Here is a 20,434-nt window from a genome sequence, read left to right as displayed (position 1 = left end):
GATTTGGAGTTTAACAGCTGTATGTCCTCTATATGATCTCTAGTCCATTTGTATATCTTGTTAACGGCTACTTGTACTTTTCCTATAGCCACGTAATATATGAGCGGCACCTTATGGTAAACATTATTTATGTTGATCGATTCAGTTTTAAGACATAAGAGTCATGCTTCTGACATGGATCCTGCGACGAAAAAAAGGAAAAGTTATTATATCCATTAAAACTCCACCTTTTGAAAGATTTTTTGCGTCCTCCAGGCCCGATAAATCACCGGCATTATTTTGCCCAACCTCATTTAATCAAACCCGATAAGACTGATTAAAAATACACTTTATGCGAACACGGAGCGGCTTAAATTCGGAAAAGTGATAAAGCGTCGGAATTTTACTCGAAGAACGGCTCGCCAAATATCGTCGTCGTCTTACATTTCGACCGATTCCGCCACACACTTTATTGTCGAACTGTTCTAACAGAGATAAAGTCCTCCTTTATTTAAACCGAGATCCGTGCGGCGGCAAAAATCGCGAGTTCCGAGATGAAGAGGGCGACGAAACGTCATCGGACACGAGGCAGAACCGTGTTTATAATCCGTGATTTTACGACACGCATTTCCGCTATTTTTTCTTCGATTTCGACATGGTATATTAGGCTTCGCAGCGTGCCGTGACGCAGTTTTGGCTAACGTGATCATGTGGAACGCAGTGTTCTTTCCAGGTGAAGATCAGGAAAACACTTTCCAGTCGAAAACAAATCGATGCTGGAGTACCTCAAGGTTCCCCGCTGACCGCACCCTTATTTAAACTCTTTATTTCAGATCTGCCGAGAAAAGAACACATTGACGTCGCGTTTTACGCTGACGACACTGCTTTCTTCACGGCCGACAGGTTCAAAGTTACAATTCATGAACGTTTACAGAAGTCGCTCCATCATGCGATCAAGTGGTTCAAATTCTGGAGGTTGCAAATCAACCCTCTGAAAACCCAGGCCATCATTTTTCATAAGAAGCGTTATGTACTGCGCGTCTCGCAACTTAAGATCGACACCGCAATAATTCCATGGCTGGATAACGTTACGTACTTAGGTCTCCACTTCGACCAACGGTTCGGTTGACATTCCCAAATCCAGCTATCAATTGTGTAAAGTTATATCTAGGCTTGGTAAAAGAAGATACTAAGCAAAATTTAACAAAAATTGTCAGCAAATGGTGATTCTTTTTAAAACGGTTAATTCTGTACAACATCCTGACAAATATATAATAAAATAAATAATAATCAGGCATTCATCAGGCATGTTCTGGTGGACGAAAAAAAAAATTGTAAAGGACAAAAATTAAAAATATGATAGTGTTTAACTATCTATAAAAATATACATAAAAAAGAAAAGAAGATTTCGAATCAAAACTGTAACATGTATTTACTATATTCAGTAACATAGGAGTGTTGGCCACCGAAAAAAATATCGACTATATATCGAATATCAATGTTTAAAAAAATATCGATATATCGTTTTCGATATTTTTTTAAAAATCGACTACTAATTTAAACTACTTTTTAAGAGATTTGAAAGTAATATACATTTTTTTAAAAAATATCGATATTTTTTGCTCCTATATAAATATCGAAAACAAAATATATAGATATTTCTCTTTTTAGGCTAATATTTCACAATTTTTATTTTTTCTTAAATATGTCGATATTTTTTGTCTCCGATACTCCGATATTTTTTTTAAATATCGGAGACAAAAAATATCGACATATTTAAGAAAAAATAAAAATGTATATTACTTTCGAATCTCTTAAAAAGTAGTGATAAACGTTTATTAAAAATTATATTTAATTTACTCTGAAGAAATATCGAAAAATATCGGCTAAAAAGATATCGATATATCGGGCAAAAAAATATCGGACAAAATATCAATTTTTTTTTCAGAAAATATTGATATATCGATATTTTTTCTGCATCCTTACAGTAACATCAAATATTGTATTTTTAAGTATATTTTGGATAAATGAACTTTTAATTTATATTTTTTTACATTATAATATTTAAGGCAACAACAATGTACAATTAGAAAATAAGTTATCAGTTGTCAGAATGGATATTGTTTTTTATGTATTTATCTTCGCTAGTATTTAAATAAAATATTTTTTAATTTCCCCTGTAGGAAATAAATCAGCTCGGCGCGCCCTCAGGTGGTTTAGACGAACAAAACTTAGCTACAACTTTACATAGAGGGGATCGTATTCTATGTCTGTCTATTTTATGTTTATAATCCGTTCTTTACGACACGTCTATACGCCGATTTTTTCTCCATTTTAGGTCCGGATTTGACGTCTTCTTCGGCTATTTTTAGACGACACACCAGCCTTTATTGCGACGAGAGGACGAGACAGTATTTTGATTTGGAGTGAGATACGCGGGACGTATCGGATATTTTATCGTTTCGAATATGAAAATGGAGACAGTGTGACGTACATATTGGAGAAAATCGAATATTGCAAGGCGTCGGTGGTACACGACGAAGCGATAGCGTATTGCCAAACGGGAAAACGCAAATAACACTATTAGATTGACGAAAAACTTATATTACAGGAGATGGACAAAATAATATGAACGCCCGACATTATATGACTTGACACAATAACAGGTCAATTGAAAAGTCCCCGGCCTGACACGTAGATGACTCTACTAGAATTAAATCCATATGTTTTTAGTTAGCCCTAACTAACAAAAGATCCGTGTCTAAATTTGAAAGCAATCGGATCATTAATTTGTGAATTATAGCATTTTGATTGAAGCAACTTTTGTTACTGTGAAAAAAAAATGGATAAAAAGGAATTTCGCGTGTTGATAAAATATTGCTTTTTGAAGGGAAAAAATACAGTTAAAATACAGAAAATCATCCATCAAGGATTGGTATGCTAAGTTAGACGTATGATGAAGACGTTATGTTATGAAGACATGAAGACATGATATTAGATGTTAGACAAGGATGAAACATGGCTCCATCTTTCACTCCGAAGTCCAATCGACAGTCATCCGAGTGGACTGCACACGATGAACCCACTCCAAAGCGTGGGAAAACGCAACAGTCGGCTGACAAGATTATGGCGTCTGTATTTCGGATGCGTATGGAATAATTTTCATTGACTACTTTGGAAAAGGAAGGACCATGAACAGCGATTATTACATAGCGTTATTGGACCGTTTGACGCATTTGAAGAAAAAGAAAGCGCTGCTTCACCAAGACAATGCACTGTATCACAAGTCAGTGAAAACGATGTCAAAAATCCATGCATTGGGCTTCGAATTGCTTCCTCATCCACCGTATTCTCCAGATCTGGCCCCCAGTGACTATTTCCTGTTCTCAGATCTTAAAAGAATGCTCGCTGGGAAGAACTGAGGCCTATTTTGAAGCAAAGGACAAATCGTACTACAAAAATGGTATCGAAAAGTTGGAGGGTCGCCATAATCAGTGTATCACCCTTGAAGGGAATTATGACAATTAACCTATTATTAATTTATTAATAAGGTGTTCAGTCATCATTTGGTTTTAAAACACCTGCACATCTTCGCGTAGTAGATTCGTAGAGTATCATTGTTTCATTGATTCATTCTTGTACCAAATCTACTCCATACCTCTAAAAACTTCCCATAACGGTTGAAGTATGTTGAAGATCTGGCGATTGTGTTGAGCAGGGAAGATGTTTTATGATATTCTGATACTGTTCACCAATATTGAATCTTTTTGGCTATGTCTATGGGTGTATTATCATCTTCGAATATAACAGTATTCGGTAGCAATATGCTAGTCCTAGTAAGAAATTCATCATTGAGGATGTCGAGATATTTATTCGCAGTAATCCGGCTACTGGTATTGTCGCCCAAATTATAACGGAGACGGAGCCTCCAGTCCGGACTTAGACTTCATTTGCTGTTTTCCATACATAAACCCGACCGTTTACAGGAAATATTGTAAACAATGATTCATCGGACCATACCACATTCTTCCAATCATCTAGTGTCCAGTCTTTAACATTAGTTTTCATTATAAAGGGTTTTGCAATCACGGCCCTTCCATGAATGTGACCTTTTTGGATTACAGTTTCGATTTTCTTTTCATCGATGATGTTTTACCATATTTTGTATATGATGTCATTACCCTGGGCTTCACCGTTACTGTTGCTTGTGAAACATAAAACAATTCAGTTGTTTTCATCACAAACATTCTCGCTAACAGAATACCAACGATTTGCCCTCTTTCGAGACTTTCGACTCTCCCACGACCTTTCGAGACTTTCGACTCTCCCACGACCTCTTTCGAGGTCTGTGTATGTATAATACACCGAAATATCCTACAAGACTTGGTATCTATACTGAACAATACATACGCCAACATATAGTCTGTTCAAAGTTATTTTGTACATATAGATAGAGTGTCGCGAACATGCATATTGTTTTGTCTCTAAAATATAACAAAAAATCGCTCTTTTGAAATCGCAACTGATCAACAGAATCTATTTTTCTCTACCAGAAAATCAAACAGTGCTTTCAATAATTTATTAATGATTTTTTTTTATAAATAATGTATACAAATCCAACAAAAAAGCAACGAGAATATATTCAAGGTCCGCATTCTCTATTTAAATTGAAATTTTGGTGTAAACAAATGTCAACTAACTTGCAACAGACAGGGCCATCAATCAACTTTGTTTTTAATTTAACCTGCACTTTAGCAGAGTGAGTTTGTTTTCGAAGAGTAAATATAATAAAAATTAAACAGTACTAACAAAACACAGTATTAAAAAATAATAGATCTTGAGTGTGTTTACATATTGGGTGTACATGTAGTTTCTTTCGTTAATGTTCTATAACAATATTACGAAAAACTATATTTGGTTTTTACTCCTTTAGTTTTGATTGTCATTTTATTTGTACCATTGAAACTGAAATGGTAATTTTGGATTAATTCCATATGTTAACAGTATAATTGAAAAAGCACTCTAAATCTGTTCAGTTATTTTCCTTTTTAGGAACTATATACTTCTTAGAATGGGCTGAGCTTTGGGATTTTTGATGTTTTTCAAAGCTAATATAAAGTTCAAAATAAATTAGCTTTGAAAAACATGAAAAATCCGGAAATCTTGAAACATCCGCCGTATAGCCCAGATTTTGTTCAGTCAGGCTACAATTTGTTCTGGTCTCTAAAAAATATCCTTAGTGTAGGTTTAGTTTCAAAAAAGGTTTAAGAAAATCCCTTGGTTTATTTTTCACTCATCAAATCTCAGAATATATATATATATATATATATATATATATATATATATATATATATATATAAATTATATATTTTGTTGTATGCCAAAGCCAAACTGAACTAAAACTCAGAGTTGATACGGCAACATTGTAATGTTTCGACGTCACAAATATCCATTACGCATTACTAAAAAACCTTTAAATAGACTATATATAGAAAATATCAAACGACTTACTTGTTTCGAGTACGAGGTACAATCTTCGGCATCGCCGGCGGCCCCCAAGGCGCGTCGATGCTGGTCTCCATCGAGGCCAACGCTTCCTGGTGCAGGTCCATAACGATATGCGAAAACGGCTTGTTCTGCTGACGATTCCTGCAATACTGCGACATCACCTGTAACAGGAAACCCATTATTACGATAGGGAAGAAGAAAGAAAAAAAAGCGGCGAAGTCATAACGATCCCCTTTTATCTTTCCTCTTCTTCTTCTTCTGCTCGTCAGAATTCTTTCCGAACTGGTGGTGTTCGCTATTGAAAAGGTCGAGCACGAGGGGAAGGGGAGAAAAAACTGCCGACTCGATATATTCGATATTTCTCCATGTTTTTGGATTTCGAGCGGCCATATCCTCAATAATATCACGTAATATAATGAATATGTTGCTGATATAAGAAGACGCTATATAGTTGACGAGTTTCTTTGTCTGAAAAACGTCCTATAAAAGCGGCGCGCTCCTCTCTATAAGAGGATTTAACAGGTTCTTTGCCGGGACTGAAGATGGTTTCCGCCTCCCGTTTCGGATTAATCTTAAAACATTTACTAGGAATATGTCGAAAATTACGTTATTTGCCTCTTTCCTTTTCTCTTTTCTATGTTTTTACTCGACTACTTTCCTCTGTAGCCAAGAACAATGATATAAATGAAGTGCAATTGTTTATTTTCTAACAAAACATTATTAATTTTATCAAGTTAACAACATTTTAACAATTTATCAGGTTATTGCAGTTTTAATTGAATACTCCTATAACAAAGGCGTGTAAAAAAAATCTAAGAGCCGTTTACATTAATACATTATACATTAACGATAATAATTTTGTTATCTAAGGTAAATTTGAAATATAGGAAAATGTACTGGCTAATTGGAAGAAAATCGCAATTATCAGTACATAATAAATTGCTATTAATATAAGCAAATACTGAAACCTATATGGACATACGGAGTACAATTATGGGGATGTTCTGCAAAGAGTAACATAAATTAAATACAAATGTTTCAGTACAAAGTCCTGGGAGGTATTGTAGGCGCACCCAAATATTATAGGACTGATTACCTACATCGAGACCTTCAGATACCCACAGTCAGTCAACAAATCAAGAGAATTGGAAGGCGGCATGAGCAATTGAATATTGAAATATAATAAAATGAAATATAGTAAAAAAATATAATAAAAAATACAGCAGTGACTTGTGTAAACATTATTTCACCAGAGACTGAGATAGGACCGATGGGTCCTCCTAGTTTTATAACTAGATTTAAGTTATCATAAAGACAAATTGTAGGTTAGACGGAAACGACTAGTAACAATGTAATAATTAAATAATAAAAAAAAATCTAATGTAAATTCACCAACACATGTTAAAAAATTCATTTTGCCAATGAGTCTCCTCTTTTGACATTTTCGCTTATGGCTAAACTCTGAAATATCTCTTAAAAGAGTCCAATAGTAGTGTGATATCATTGAAACACCTTATTTTTCTTGGTTCCCATCTCTTTATGTGTGAAATAATTGTTCACATTACTCTTTTTATCATTTTACAGAAAGTAGTCAAGGCGAGAACAAATACAACATAATTTTAGACTCATCGACAACCTAAAGCTTGAAGTGGTTTTAGCATGCTTTTTAGATTTTAGATTGCTTAAAAGAAATTTATGACCTAATTAAAAGAAATTCACTCCTCATCTTGAGTATCTGTCATGCTTGTGATGAATAGTGGGTCATTCATAAGTTGTTGAATGTTTGATCCGGCTACAATACTTTTGAGAGGCTTGGAAACTTTAAAATTATGTATTTGAAGCAATCTCTACTATTCTTCTATTTCAACTCAAGTATTTTTGTATTTGGTTAGTTACAACTATTAATGACATAAATATACTACACTACATTTTTCAGATCAACATTTCTTCTTACGTTAAAATACTTTCATTGTAAAATGTTCGCGTGTTGCAAGCTTTCTTGAGCTGAAGCTTCAATGCTTTTAATTTTAATATCTCCTTAATACAATTTAGTGTTTTAATACAACATCTTTCATGTATCAACTATACTACTTTGTCTATTATTATATTATTATATTATTTAATTTTTAGTATGCCACAAAATTATATTATTATTTTTGTAATTTTTGGGCTTGGATCCGTCTTCAAAGTGATAGGTTGGTAGTAATTAAAATAAAATTGTAAATAGATAAATCGGTTTAAGTAAGTATTAAGCTAAATTGTGTATATAGTAGAATATAAAATACGTGTAGTGGATAGGTTAAATAAGGTTTTTGTTTATTTTTATTTAGTTGTTACAACGATTATTATGTACATATTCTATTTCCCATAAATGGGTCCCATTTCCCATATATGGGTCCCCTCCCATAAAAGAATATCTGGAAATGAAAGAGCCGATCATCTGGCAAGTAGGGAAGAGGAGTCGATCAAGTTAAACGAACTGTTTAGCAGAAAAAGATGCCAAAGTCTATATGAAGGGCCTAAATAGGCAATTGACCCAATTAGAATGGGACCTTCTCATAAAACACAATAAATTATGGGAAGTCATGAGGATCTTTTATCAATCTATAGACCATAATAACATCAGTATACGCAAGTCAAGCGTCCTTGCACGACTGCGAATGGGGCACTCTAAACTGACACATGAATATTTGTTGAAGGGACAGAGCCCGCACTTATGTGATTTGTGCCAGATTGAACTTAGCGTCAGACACATCCTACTGGACTGACAAAAATATGATGATTTGAGGAGACAACTTGAGATGCGGACTGGAACAATTGGTCCAACCTGAGCAACTGAATCTGATGATTGACTATCTAAAGACCATATACCTACTTCAACACTTGTAACATACATTTATTATTATGTAATTGAAAAATGTTATTGTATATATTCTACTGTTTATAATCTACTGTGTAGTATTTTAAGCTGTTAATGTTCATATAATGTATTGTAATTCACCCTAAATAGCCCAAGAGGCTGACGGGTTTAAATAAATAAATAAATAAATAAATAAAATTTATTTTAAAATGTTTTTTTTGTGTTAAAAATCTAAGTTTGATTTTTAACACAAAAATTTTAATTTTAGTGAGTTCCTTATTTATTTTTTGAATTTTTTTGTTAGAAATATTTTATATTTCTCTTCTCAGTGATTGTAAATATCAATAAATTACGTAATTATTTAATATTACAATGGATAGGTCAAGAAAAGGTGCAGCCCGCATGAGGAAAAATAGAAATAAAGAAATAATGACTGAAAATAAGTAGAGCTTCAGGCTCCGGGGTTCGCTACCTAGCCTAGGTGATTTGACAAATGTTCTAACTAGACAACAACAAAAAGTTATCGTTCTCGTCGGGAATCGAACCCGCGACTTTCGTTTATCCATTAGACCATAGAAACAGTTGTCTACGATATTTCTACGAAGCCTTATATGCTATAGTGAGTATTTAAAAAGCAAACTGAATAGGTTTTGTGCTGATAAATTTCCGATTTTTCCGTCACATCAGCTTAACAATAACATTATACCCAAATATATGATTAGTTTACTTAAAAATATGTGAAAATTTTCTGCGTGTCTTTGGAATTTAAGCATCTCCCCCGATTTCTCCCCCTTCCTCCAATTGATCCTTACTTCGATCCAATGGGACCACCTCGGAAGTGCACTCTTTCGAATAAAAAGAGAATTTTGACAATCGGTCCACAATTGACGGATAAATCGGCGAACATACATTTAAAAAATATACAGGCCCACATAGAACCTCCTTCTTTGTGGAACTCGGTTAAAAAAACAATAATAATTTTATTCCTGTTTGCAATTCGTCCACTTTTGGCTCGTCATCAGGAAATGAAGTTTCTGGGATGTGGATTAAACAATAACACCAAATAAAACGAATGATTGGGGATGGCATTTTTTTAAGCCGTGAATAAAGAATACGTGAATAAGCGAAAAATAAATAAGGAGCTTCCTTATATCTCACGAGACCGTATAATTTTTACGGTTTCTATTACGCCTAATTAGAATTTCAATGAAATAAGCAAATATCATCAGACTAAACACTGAATCCCGCTCGCGAAATCATAAAACCTCTTTAATGAGCCCGCTTTAAACTCTCCTTCATCGCCATAGAACCGACCGCCGCCGTTATCCTCCTGCCATGCCTCCTCTCCCTCCGACGCCTCCCTAACAAGATTAAGTACACAAACAGGAAAATGTATCTTTCTCCGTCGGTAATCGGGAAAAGTTCGAACGATTGCCGGCTATTGAACGGCAAGAACTTTCTAATAGGCTTATCCCCGTCGCTGGATATTGATGGATCAGTTGATACGACGTATGGACGGTTATAAATTCACGGGTTAATATAACATAGTTTGCGAGGAAGTTATGAAGTTCATGCAGCGGCTGAGATCAGGAGGATTAAATGGCCGTCTCCGTTCCGGGGGACAAGCTCGAGAATTAATTGGAGTTTTGCGACGAACAACGATCGCTATTTTGGGGGAGGGGGGGGATGTTGGGAGCGCGCGTCATCATCGACACCATAAGTAATCGATCGCGTTTTATTTTAATCGCGCTTCATTGTTCCCGGAGGAACGTTTGGGATGAGACAAATTTACAAAATATTTTAACAGTTCTAGAACTTCGGCAAGTATTTACATCATCTTGTAGGGAGTATCATTTAGTAATAAACAACATTGGTCTGCAATGAAATCCTCATTCAAGAAATTATGCCATGAATATGAGGATTTCAATGCTCTATATACATAGAAAATAGGTTTTGGGTAGTTGTATGAAAAATAATTAGTCAAGTACATCATCCATATATATATACATATATATATATATATATATAGTTTCGTAAAAGTTTAAATTTTTAAACCCTATACATTTCACAACTATCACACAGTAGGACGTAGATCATAAGGCTTTTTTCTTTTGAATACATTCAATTAATCGAAATTAACAGCATTTATTGGCATCGTTATTGGATTTAAACATTTGGTAACAATACTCCAGTTTGGAGTATTCAGAATTTCATATAACAGAATTCCAGTTTGGTTTGGTTTGCGAAATCACCATTCAACAATCGATCAAGTGCACAGAGTAACTGCGGCTATTGACAGAGCATTTGAGAAAAAGAAATACTGGCCTGCAATATTCCTGGATGTCTCACAAGCTTTTGATCGGGTTTAGCATTTGGGATTAATCTGTAAGATGAGCAAATTACTACCACGTAACTATTGTCAATTGCTGGAGTCATATTTATTCGGAAGAAAATTTAGAGTATCGCACGAAAAGAAAAATTGGATTGGAAAGTTCAACTTAATAGCTCCAAATCTGTCCACGTTAATTTTGCATTGGGGCGAAAGAATAAAAACTTCATTATATCAATGGATACCGAATTCCTCAAGCAGAAAAAGCTAAATACTTTGGAATCTATCTTGACGGTAGATTAAATTGGAAGCATCACGTTAGGCAAAAAGCAAACCACATTAGAACCAAAATAAAACAACTATACTGGTTAGTCGGAAGATACTCTAAACTTGATCTAAAATCAAAGATGTTGATCTATAATACAATTATACAGCCAATGTGGACCTACGGGGTGCAAATATGGGGTTGCACCAAAAATTCAAATCAACTAGTCATACAACGCTGTCAAAACAAGATTCTTCGATTGATTATCAATGCCTATCGATATGTAACTAATGAAGAATTTTGAATGATTTTGAATGACCGTAAATCGAAATTGAATGAAATAACAGACAGTCTAAATATATCAACTGAACGTGTACATCATATCATTCACGAATATTTGGGTATGAGAAAGCTCTGTGTAAAGTGGGTGTCATGCGAGCTCACTTTTGACCAAAAAAAAACGATGAGTTGACGATTCGGAGCAGTGTTTGAAGATGATCAAGCGTAATAAACCTGAGTTTTTGCGTCGATATATGACAATGGATGAAAAATTGTCACCATCATTTCACTCCGAAGTCCAATCGACAGTCATCCGAGTGGATTGCACACGATGAACCCGCTCTAAAGCGTGGGAAAACGCAACAGTCGGCTAGCAAGGTTATGGCGTCTGTATTGTGGAATGAATAATTTTCATTAACTACCTTGAGAAAGAAGGGACCATCAACAGCGACTATTATATAGTATTATTGGAACGTTTGAAAGAAAGTGAGGCCTTGGTGAAGGCAATGCACCGTGTCAAAAATCCATGAATTGGGCTTCGAATATATTTCTCATCCTCTGTATTCTCCAGATGTGACCCCCAGCGACTATTTCCTGTTCTCATATCTCAAAAGAATGCTAGCTGGGAAGAAATGTTCGTCGAATGAAGAGGTGATCGTCGAAACTGAGGCCTACTTTGAACTTTTGAGGCTCACTATAATCAGTGTATCAACCTTGGAGGGAATTATGTTGAATAAAAAATAATTTTGCCAAAAAATATGTTTTACTATGGTAGGCCGCAGACTTTTCAATTGGCCTGTTATCATAACAGAAAAATAGTAAGCCCAGTAAGTAAAAAAGTAAGTAAGTATTTATTACCTTTTAACCAACAATTAATAAATAAAACTGTACAGATTGTAACTGACAGTGGAACATTCAAATTAATATCGTAAAATAACCAAATACAAAAAAAAACGTTACAAATATGGAAAATAAAATTATTATAGGGGGTGGCAGTTCGCATAACAAACAATATCGGAAAGGAAACGGGCCGACCCCAAAAGGAAATTGAACGCGTCCTGTTCGAGCCCGACTATTTTAATTTTATTCCATCTATTCCAATTTTCCCGTTTTGAAAAAGTGCCGAGCGGAGTACGATTTGAAACAATAAATCGTTATTTATGGAACGATAATAATGCAGACCTACCCCCTAGGAGGGTGTGTCCCGGACGACAAATGAAAAATAATGACCAACGAATGATATTTACTTGTTTATTCAGTATGATATTTTTTAACTAATATTACTTCCAATAGGATACTAAAAGATGCTTGATAGTTGAAGTTTCCATGAATGACGATAATAATGAAGAACTACCCCCTAGGAGGGTGTGTCACTGACGACAAATGAAAAATAATGACTAACGAATGATATTTACTTGTTTATTCAGTATGATATTTTTTAATTAATATTACTTCCAATAGGATACTAAAAGATGCTTGATAGTTGAAGTTTCCATGAATGACGATAATAATGCAGACCTACCCCCTAGGAGGGTGTGTCCCGGACGACAAATGAAAAATAATGACTAACGAATGATATTTACTTGTTTATTCAGTATGATATTTTTTAACTAATATTACTTCCAATAGGATACTAAAAGATGCTTGATAGTTGAAGTTTCCATGAATGACGATAATAATGCAGACCTACCCCCTAGGAGGGTGTGTCCCGGACGAGAAATGAAAAATAATGACTAACGAATGATATTTACTTGTTTATTCAGTATGATATTTTTTAACTAATATTACTTCCAATAGGATACTAAAAGATGCTTGATAGTTGAAGTTTCCATGAATGACGATAATAATGCAGACCTACCCCCTAGGAGGGTGTGTCCCGGACGACAAATGAAAAATAATGACTAACGAATGATATTTACTTGTTTATTCAGTATGATATTTTTTAATTAATATTACTTCCAATAGGATACTAAAAGATGCTTGATAGTTGAAGTTTCCATGAATGACGATAATAATGCAGACCTACCCCCTAGGAGGGTGTGTCACTGACGACAAATGAAAAATAATGACTAACGAATGATATTTACTTGTTTATTCAGTATGATATTTTTTAACTAATATTACTTCCAATAGGATACTAAAAGATGCTTGATAGTTGAAGTTTCCATGAATGACGATAATAATGCAGACCTACCCCCTAGGAGGGTGTGTCACTGACGACAAATGAAAAATAATGACTAACGAATGATATTAACTTGTTTATTCAGTATGATATTTTTTAATTAATATTACTTCCAATAGGATACTAAAAGATGCTTGATAGTTGAAGTTTCCATGAATGGCTATTGAAACGAATATATTAAACCAAATTTGAAACTTATAATTAGGGGAAATGAAGAATAAAGAAGGGGCTAGATTATCTCCAAACCATTAATTTGTCTACTACTTAGATATTCAGTAAAAATTGTGAGATATTAGTTAGGAAGTTCTGATGCAGCCACCATATAGCCCGGACCTTGTCCTGTCCGACTACAATTTGATACATTCTCTGCAAAACGCAATGATATCAAGCTGGCTTCAAATTTTATCCGAAAATTTACAATTCTTCTCTTTCAATGAAATAATTATGGTTTTCTAACTATTAATATATATAATAATTTCTAAGTAATTATTATATATAAATGTAAAGTACAACATATGTATGATCCAATGTCAATTATGATGTGTTATAATGAAGAATCCAAAAAGTGTACAAATACTTCAGTAAATTTACATCATACTTAATATTTTCTTTTGGGACTGCCTTAATGACTGTTGAAACGAATATGTTAAACCAAATTTGAAACTTATAATTAGGGTGAATGAAGAATGAAGAATGGGCTAGAATATCGCCAAACCATTAATTCGTCTTATATTTACATATTCGGTAAAAATAGTGAGATATTGGTTGGGAAGTTCTCATGCACCCACCATATAGCCCGGACCTTGTCCTGCCCGACTACAATTTCATACATTCCCTGTAAAACGCAATGATATCAAGCTGGCTTCAAGTTTTATCCGAAAATGTACAATTCTTCTTTTTCACTGAAGTAATTATGGCTTTCTAACTATTAATATATATAATAATTTCTAAGTAATTATTATATATAAATGTAAAGTACAACATATGTATGATCCAATGTCAATTATGATGTGTTATAATGAAGAATCCAAAAATTGTACAAATACTTCAGTAAATTTACATCATACTTAATATTTTCTTTTGGGACTGCCTTAATGACTGTTGAAACGAATATGTTAAACCAAATTTGAAACTTATAATTAGGGTGAATGAAGAATGAAGAATGGGCTAGAATATCGCCAAACCATTAATTCGTCTTATATTTACATATTCGGTAAAAATAGTGAGATATTGGTTGGGAAGTTCTCATGCACCCACCATATAGCCCGGACCTTGTCCTGCCCGACTACAATTTCATACATTCCCTGTAAAACGCAATGATATCAAGCTGGCTTCAAGTTTTATCCGAAAATGTACAATTCTTCTTTTTCACTGAAGTAATTATGGCTTTCTAACTATTAATATATATAATAATTTCTAAGTAATTATTATATATAAATGTAAAGTACAACATATGTATGATCCAATGTCAATTATGATGTGTTATAATGAAGAATCCAAAAATTGTACAAATACTTCAGTAAATTTACATCATACTTAATATTTTCTTTTGGGACTGCCTTAATGACTGTTGAAACGAATATGTTAAACCAAATTTGAAACTTATAATTAGGGTGAATGAAGAATGAAGAATGGGCTAGAATATCGCCAAACCATTAATTCGTCTTATATTTACATATTCGGTAAAAATAGTGAGATATTGGTTGGGAAGTTCTCATGCACCCACCATATAGCCCGGACCTTGTCCTGCCCGACTACAATTTCATACATTCCCTGTAAAACGCAATGATATCAAGCTGGCTTCAAGTTTTATCCGAAAATGTACAATTCTTCTTCTTCAATGAAGTAATTATGGCTTTCTAACTATTAATATATATAATAATTTCTAAGTAATTATTATATATAAATGTAAAGTACAACATATGTATGATCCAATGTCAATTATGATGTGTTATAATGAAGAATCCAAAAATTGTACAAATACTTCAGTAAATTTACATCATACTTAATATTTTCTTTTGGGACTGCCTTAATGACTGTTGAAACGAATATGTTAAACCAAATTTGAAACTTATAATTAGGGTGAATGAAGAATGAAGAATGGGCTAGAATATCGCCAAACCATTAATTCGTCTTATATTTACATATTCGGTAAAAATAGTGAGATATTGGTTGGGAAGTTCTCATGCACCCACCATATAGCCCGGACCTTGTCCTGCCCGACTACAATTTCATACATTCCCTGTAAAACGCAATGATATCAAGCTGGCTTCAAGTTTTATCCGAAAATGTACAATTCTTCTTCTTCAATGAAGTAATTATGGCTTTCTAACTATTAATATATATAATAATTTCTAAGTAATTATTATATATAAATGTAAAGTACAACATATGTATGATCCAATGTCAATTATGATGTGTTATAATGAAGAATCCAAAAATTGTACAAATACTTCAGTAAATTTACATCATACTTAATATTTTCTTTTGGGACTGCCTTAATGACTGTTGAAACGAATATGTTAAACCAAATTTGAAACTTATAATTAGGGTGAATGAAGAATGAAGAATGGGCTAGAATATCGCCAAACCATTAATTCGTCTTATATTTACATATTCGGTAAAAATAGTGAGATATTGGTTGGGAAGTTCTCATGCACCCACCATATAGCCCGGACCTTGTCCTGCCCGACTACAATTTCATACATTCCCTGTAAAACGCAATGATATCAAGCTGGCTTCAAGTTTTATCCGAAAATGTACAATTCTTCTTCTTCAATGAAGTAATTATGGCTTTCTAACTATTAATATATATAATAATTTCTAAGTAATTATTATATATAAATGTAAAGTACAACATATGTATGATCCAATGTCAATTATGATGTGTTATAATGAAGAATCCAAAAATTGTACAAATACTTCAGTAAATTTACATCATACTTAATATTTTCTTTTGGGACTGCCTTAATGACTGTTGAAACGAATATGTTAAACCAAATTTGAAACTTATAATTAGGGTGAATGAAGAATGAAGAATGGGCTAGAATATCGCCAAACCATTAATTCGTCTTATATTTACATATTCGGTAAAAATAGTGAGATATTGGTTGGGAAGTTCTCATGCACCCACCATATAGCCCGGACCTTGTCCTGCCCGACTACAATTTCATACATTCCCTGTAAAACGCAATGATATCAAGCTGGCTTCAAGTTTTATCCGAAAATGTACAATTCTTCTTTTTCACTGAAGTAATTATGGCTTTCTAACTATTAATATATATAATAATTTCTAAGTAATTATTATATATAAATGTAAAGTACAACATATGTATGATCCAATGTCAATTATGATGTGTTATAATGAAGAATCCAAAAATTGTACAAATACTTCAGTAAATTTACATCATACTTAATATTTTCTTTTGGGACTGCCTTAATGACTGTTGAAACGAATATGTTAAACCAAATTTGAAACTTATAATTAGGGTGAATGAAGAATGAAGAATGGGCTAGAATATCGCCAAACCATTAATTCGTCTTATATTTACATATTCGGTAAAAATAGTGAGATATTGGTTGGGAAGTTCTCATGCACCCACCATATAGCCCGGACCTTGTCCTGCCCGACTACAATTTCATACATTCCCTGTAAAACGCAATGATATCAAGCTGGCTTCAAGTTTTATCCGAAAATGTACAATTCTTCTTCTTCACTGAAGTAATTATGGCTTTCTAACTATTAATATATATAATAATTTCTAAGTAATTATTATATATAAATGTAAAGTACAACATATGTATGATCCAATGTCAATTATGATGTGTTATAATGAAGAATCCAAAAATTGTACAAATACTTCAGTAAATTTACATCATACTTAATATTTTCTTTTGGGACTGCCTTAATGACTGTTGAAACGAATATGTTAAACCAAATTTGAAACTTATAATTAGGGTGAATGAAGAATGAAGAATGGGCTAGAATATCGCCAAACCATTAATTCGTCTTATATTTACATATTCGGTAAAAATAGTGAGATATTGGTTGGGAAGTTCTCATGCACCCACCATATAGCCCGGACCTTGTCCTGCCCGACTACAATTTCATACATTCCCTGTAAAACGCAATGATATCAAGCTGGCTTCAAGTTTTATCCGAAAATGTACAATTCTTCTTCTTCAATGAAGTAATTATGGCTTTCTAACTATTAATATATATAATAATTTCTAAGTAATTATTATATATAAATGTAAAGTACAACATATGTATGATCCAATGTCAATTATGATGTGTTATAATGAAGAATCCAAAAATTGTACAAATACTTCAGTAAATTTACATCATACTTAATATTTTCTTTTGGGACTGCCTTAATGACTGTTGAAACGAATATGTTAAACCAAATTTGAAACTTATAATTAGGGTGAATGAAGAATGAAGAATGGGCTAGAATATCGCCAAACCATTAATTCGTCTTATATTTACATATTCGGTAAAAATAGTGAGATATTGGTTGGGAAGTTCTCATGCACCCACCATATAGCCCGGACCTTGTCCTGCCCGACTACAATTTCATACATTCCCTGTAAAACGCAATGATATCAAGCTGGCTTCAAGTTTTATCCGAAAATGTACAATTCTTCTTCTTCAATGAAGTAATTATGGCTTTCTAACTATTAATATATATAATAATTTCTAAGTAATTATTATATATAAATGTAAAGTACAACATATGTATGATCCAATGTCAATTATGATGTGTTATAATGAAGAATCCAAAAATTGTACAAATACTTCAGTAAATTTACATCATACTTAATATTTTCTTTTGGGACTGCCTTAATGACTGTTGAAACGAATATGTTAAACCAAATTTGAAACTTATAATTAGGGTGAATGAAGAATGAAGAATGGGCTAGAATATCGCCAAACCATTAATTCGTCTTATATTTACATATTCGGTAAAAATAGTGAGATATTGGTTGGGAAGTTCTCATGCACCCACCATATAGCCCGGACCTTGTCCTGCCCGACTACAATTTCATACATTCCCTGTAAAACGCAATGATATCAAGCTGGCTTCAAGTTTTATCCGAAAATGTACAATTCTTCTTCTTCAATGAAGTAATTATGGCTTTCTAACTATTAATATATATAATAATTTCTAAGTAATTATTATATATAAGTGTAAAGTACAACATATGTATGATCCAATGTCAATTATGATGTGTTATAATGAAGAATCCAAAAATTGTACAAATACTTCAGTAAATTTACATCATACTTAATATTTTCTTTTGGGACTGCCTTAATGACTGTTAAAACGAATATGTTAAACCAAATTTGAAACTTATAATTAGGGTGAATGAAGAATGAAGAATGGGCTAGAATATCGCCAAACCATTAATTCGTCTTATATTTACATATTCGGTAAAAATAGTGAGATATTGGTTGGGAAGTTCTCATGCACCCACCATATAGCCCGGACCTTGTCCTGCCCGACTACAATTTCATACATTCCCTGTAAAACGCAATGATATCAAGCTGGCTTCAAGTTTTATCCGAAAATGTACAATTCTTCTTCTTCAATGAAGTAATTATGGCTTTCTAACTATTAATATATATAATAATTTCTAAGTAATTATTATATATAAATGTAAAGTACAACATATGTATGATCCAATGTCAATTATGATGTGTTATAATGAAGAATCCAAAAATTGTACAAATACTTCAGTAAATTTACATCATACTTAATATTTTCTTTTGGGACTGCCTTAATGACTGTTAAAACGAATATGTTAAACCAAATTTGAAACTTATAATTAGGGTGAATGAAGAATGAAGAATGGGCTAGAATATCGCCAAACCATTAATTCGTCTTATATTTACATATTCGGTAAAAATAGTGAGATATTGGTTGGGAAGTTCTCATGCACCCACCATATAGCCCGGACCTTGTCCTGCCCGACTACAATTTCATACATTCCCTGTAAAACGCAATGATATCAAGCTGGCTTCAAGTTTTATCCGAAAATGTACAATTCTTCTTCTTCAATGAAGTAATTATGGCTTTCTAACTATTAATATATATAATAATTTCTAAGTAATTATTATATATAAATGTAAAGTACAACATATGTATGATCCAATGTCAATTATGATGTGTTATAATGAAGAATCCAAAAATTGTACAAATACTTCAGTAAATTTACATCATACTTAATATTTTCTTTTGGGACTGCCTTAATGACTGTTGAAACGAATATGTTAAACCAAATTTGAAACTTATAATTAGGGTGAATGAAGAATGAAGAATGGGCTAGAATATCGCCAAACCATTAATTCGTCTTATATTTACATATTCGGTAAAAATAGTGAGATATTGGTTGGGAAGTTCTCATGCACCCACCATATAGCCCGGACCTTGTCCTGCCCGACTACAATTTCATACATTCCCTGTAAAACGCAATGATATCAAGCTGGCTTCAAGTTTTATCCGAAAATGTACAATTCTTCTTCTTCAATGAAGTAATTATGGCTTTCTAACTATTAATATATATAATAATTTCTAAGTAATTATTATATATAAGTGTAAAGTACAACATATGTATGATCCAATGTCAATTATGATGTGTTATAATGAAGAATCCAAAAATTGTACAAATACTTCAGTAAATTTACATCATACTTAATATTTTCTTTTGGGACTGCCTTAATGACTGTTGAAACGAATATGTTAAACCAAATTTGAAACTTATAATTAGGGTGAATGAAGAATGAAGAATGGGCTAGAATATCGCCAAACCATTAATTCGTCTTATATTTACATATTCGGTAAAAATAGTGAGATATTGGTTGGGAAGTTCTCATGCACCCACCATATAGCCCGGACCTTGTCCTGCCCGACTACAATTTCATACATTCCCTGTAAAACGCAATGATATCAAGCTGGCTTCAAGTTTTATCCGAAAATGTACAATTCTTCTTCTTCAATGAAGTAATTATGGCTTTCTAACTATTAATAT

At 33.1% G+C, this 20,434-nt stretch overlaps 1 protein-coding gene across 4 annotated transcripts in view; it reads right to left on the bottom strand.

Moving 5' to 3' along the window:
* Nucleotides 1-20,434, bottom strand: part of LOC143192873 (tyrosine-protein phosphatase non-receptor type 13) — a 218,237-nt gene that overhangs the window by 26,957 nt on the left and 170,846 nt on the right. For all 4 annotated transcript variants that reach the window (XM_076398648.1, XM_076398657.1, XM_076398640.1 and 1 more), the window contains one exon: nt 5,491-5,648. In XM_076398648.1, the coding sequence (XP_076254763.1) occupies nt 5,491-5,648 (158 nt within the window). The remainder of the gene's footprint in view (nt 1-5,490; nt 5,649-20,434) is intronic.

This window comes from Rhynchophorus ferrugineus, unplaced genomic scaffold, assembly GCF_030347505.1.
Source record: "Rhynchophorus ferrugineus isolate W39M unplaced genomic scaffold, kcgeb_rfMv2 rfM1, whole genome shotgun sequence".
Taxonomy (NCBI): Eukaryota; Metazoa; Arthropoda; class Insecta; order Coleoptera; family Curculionidae; genus Rhynchophorus; species Rhynchophorus ferrugineus.
Note: the sequence above shows the minus strand (reverse complement) of the source record. Positions and strands in the feature narration are given on the sequence as shown.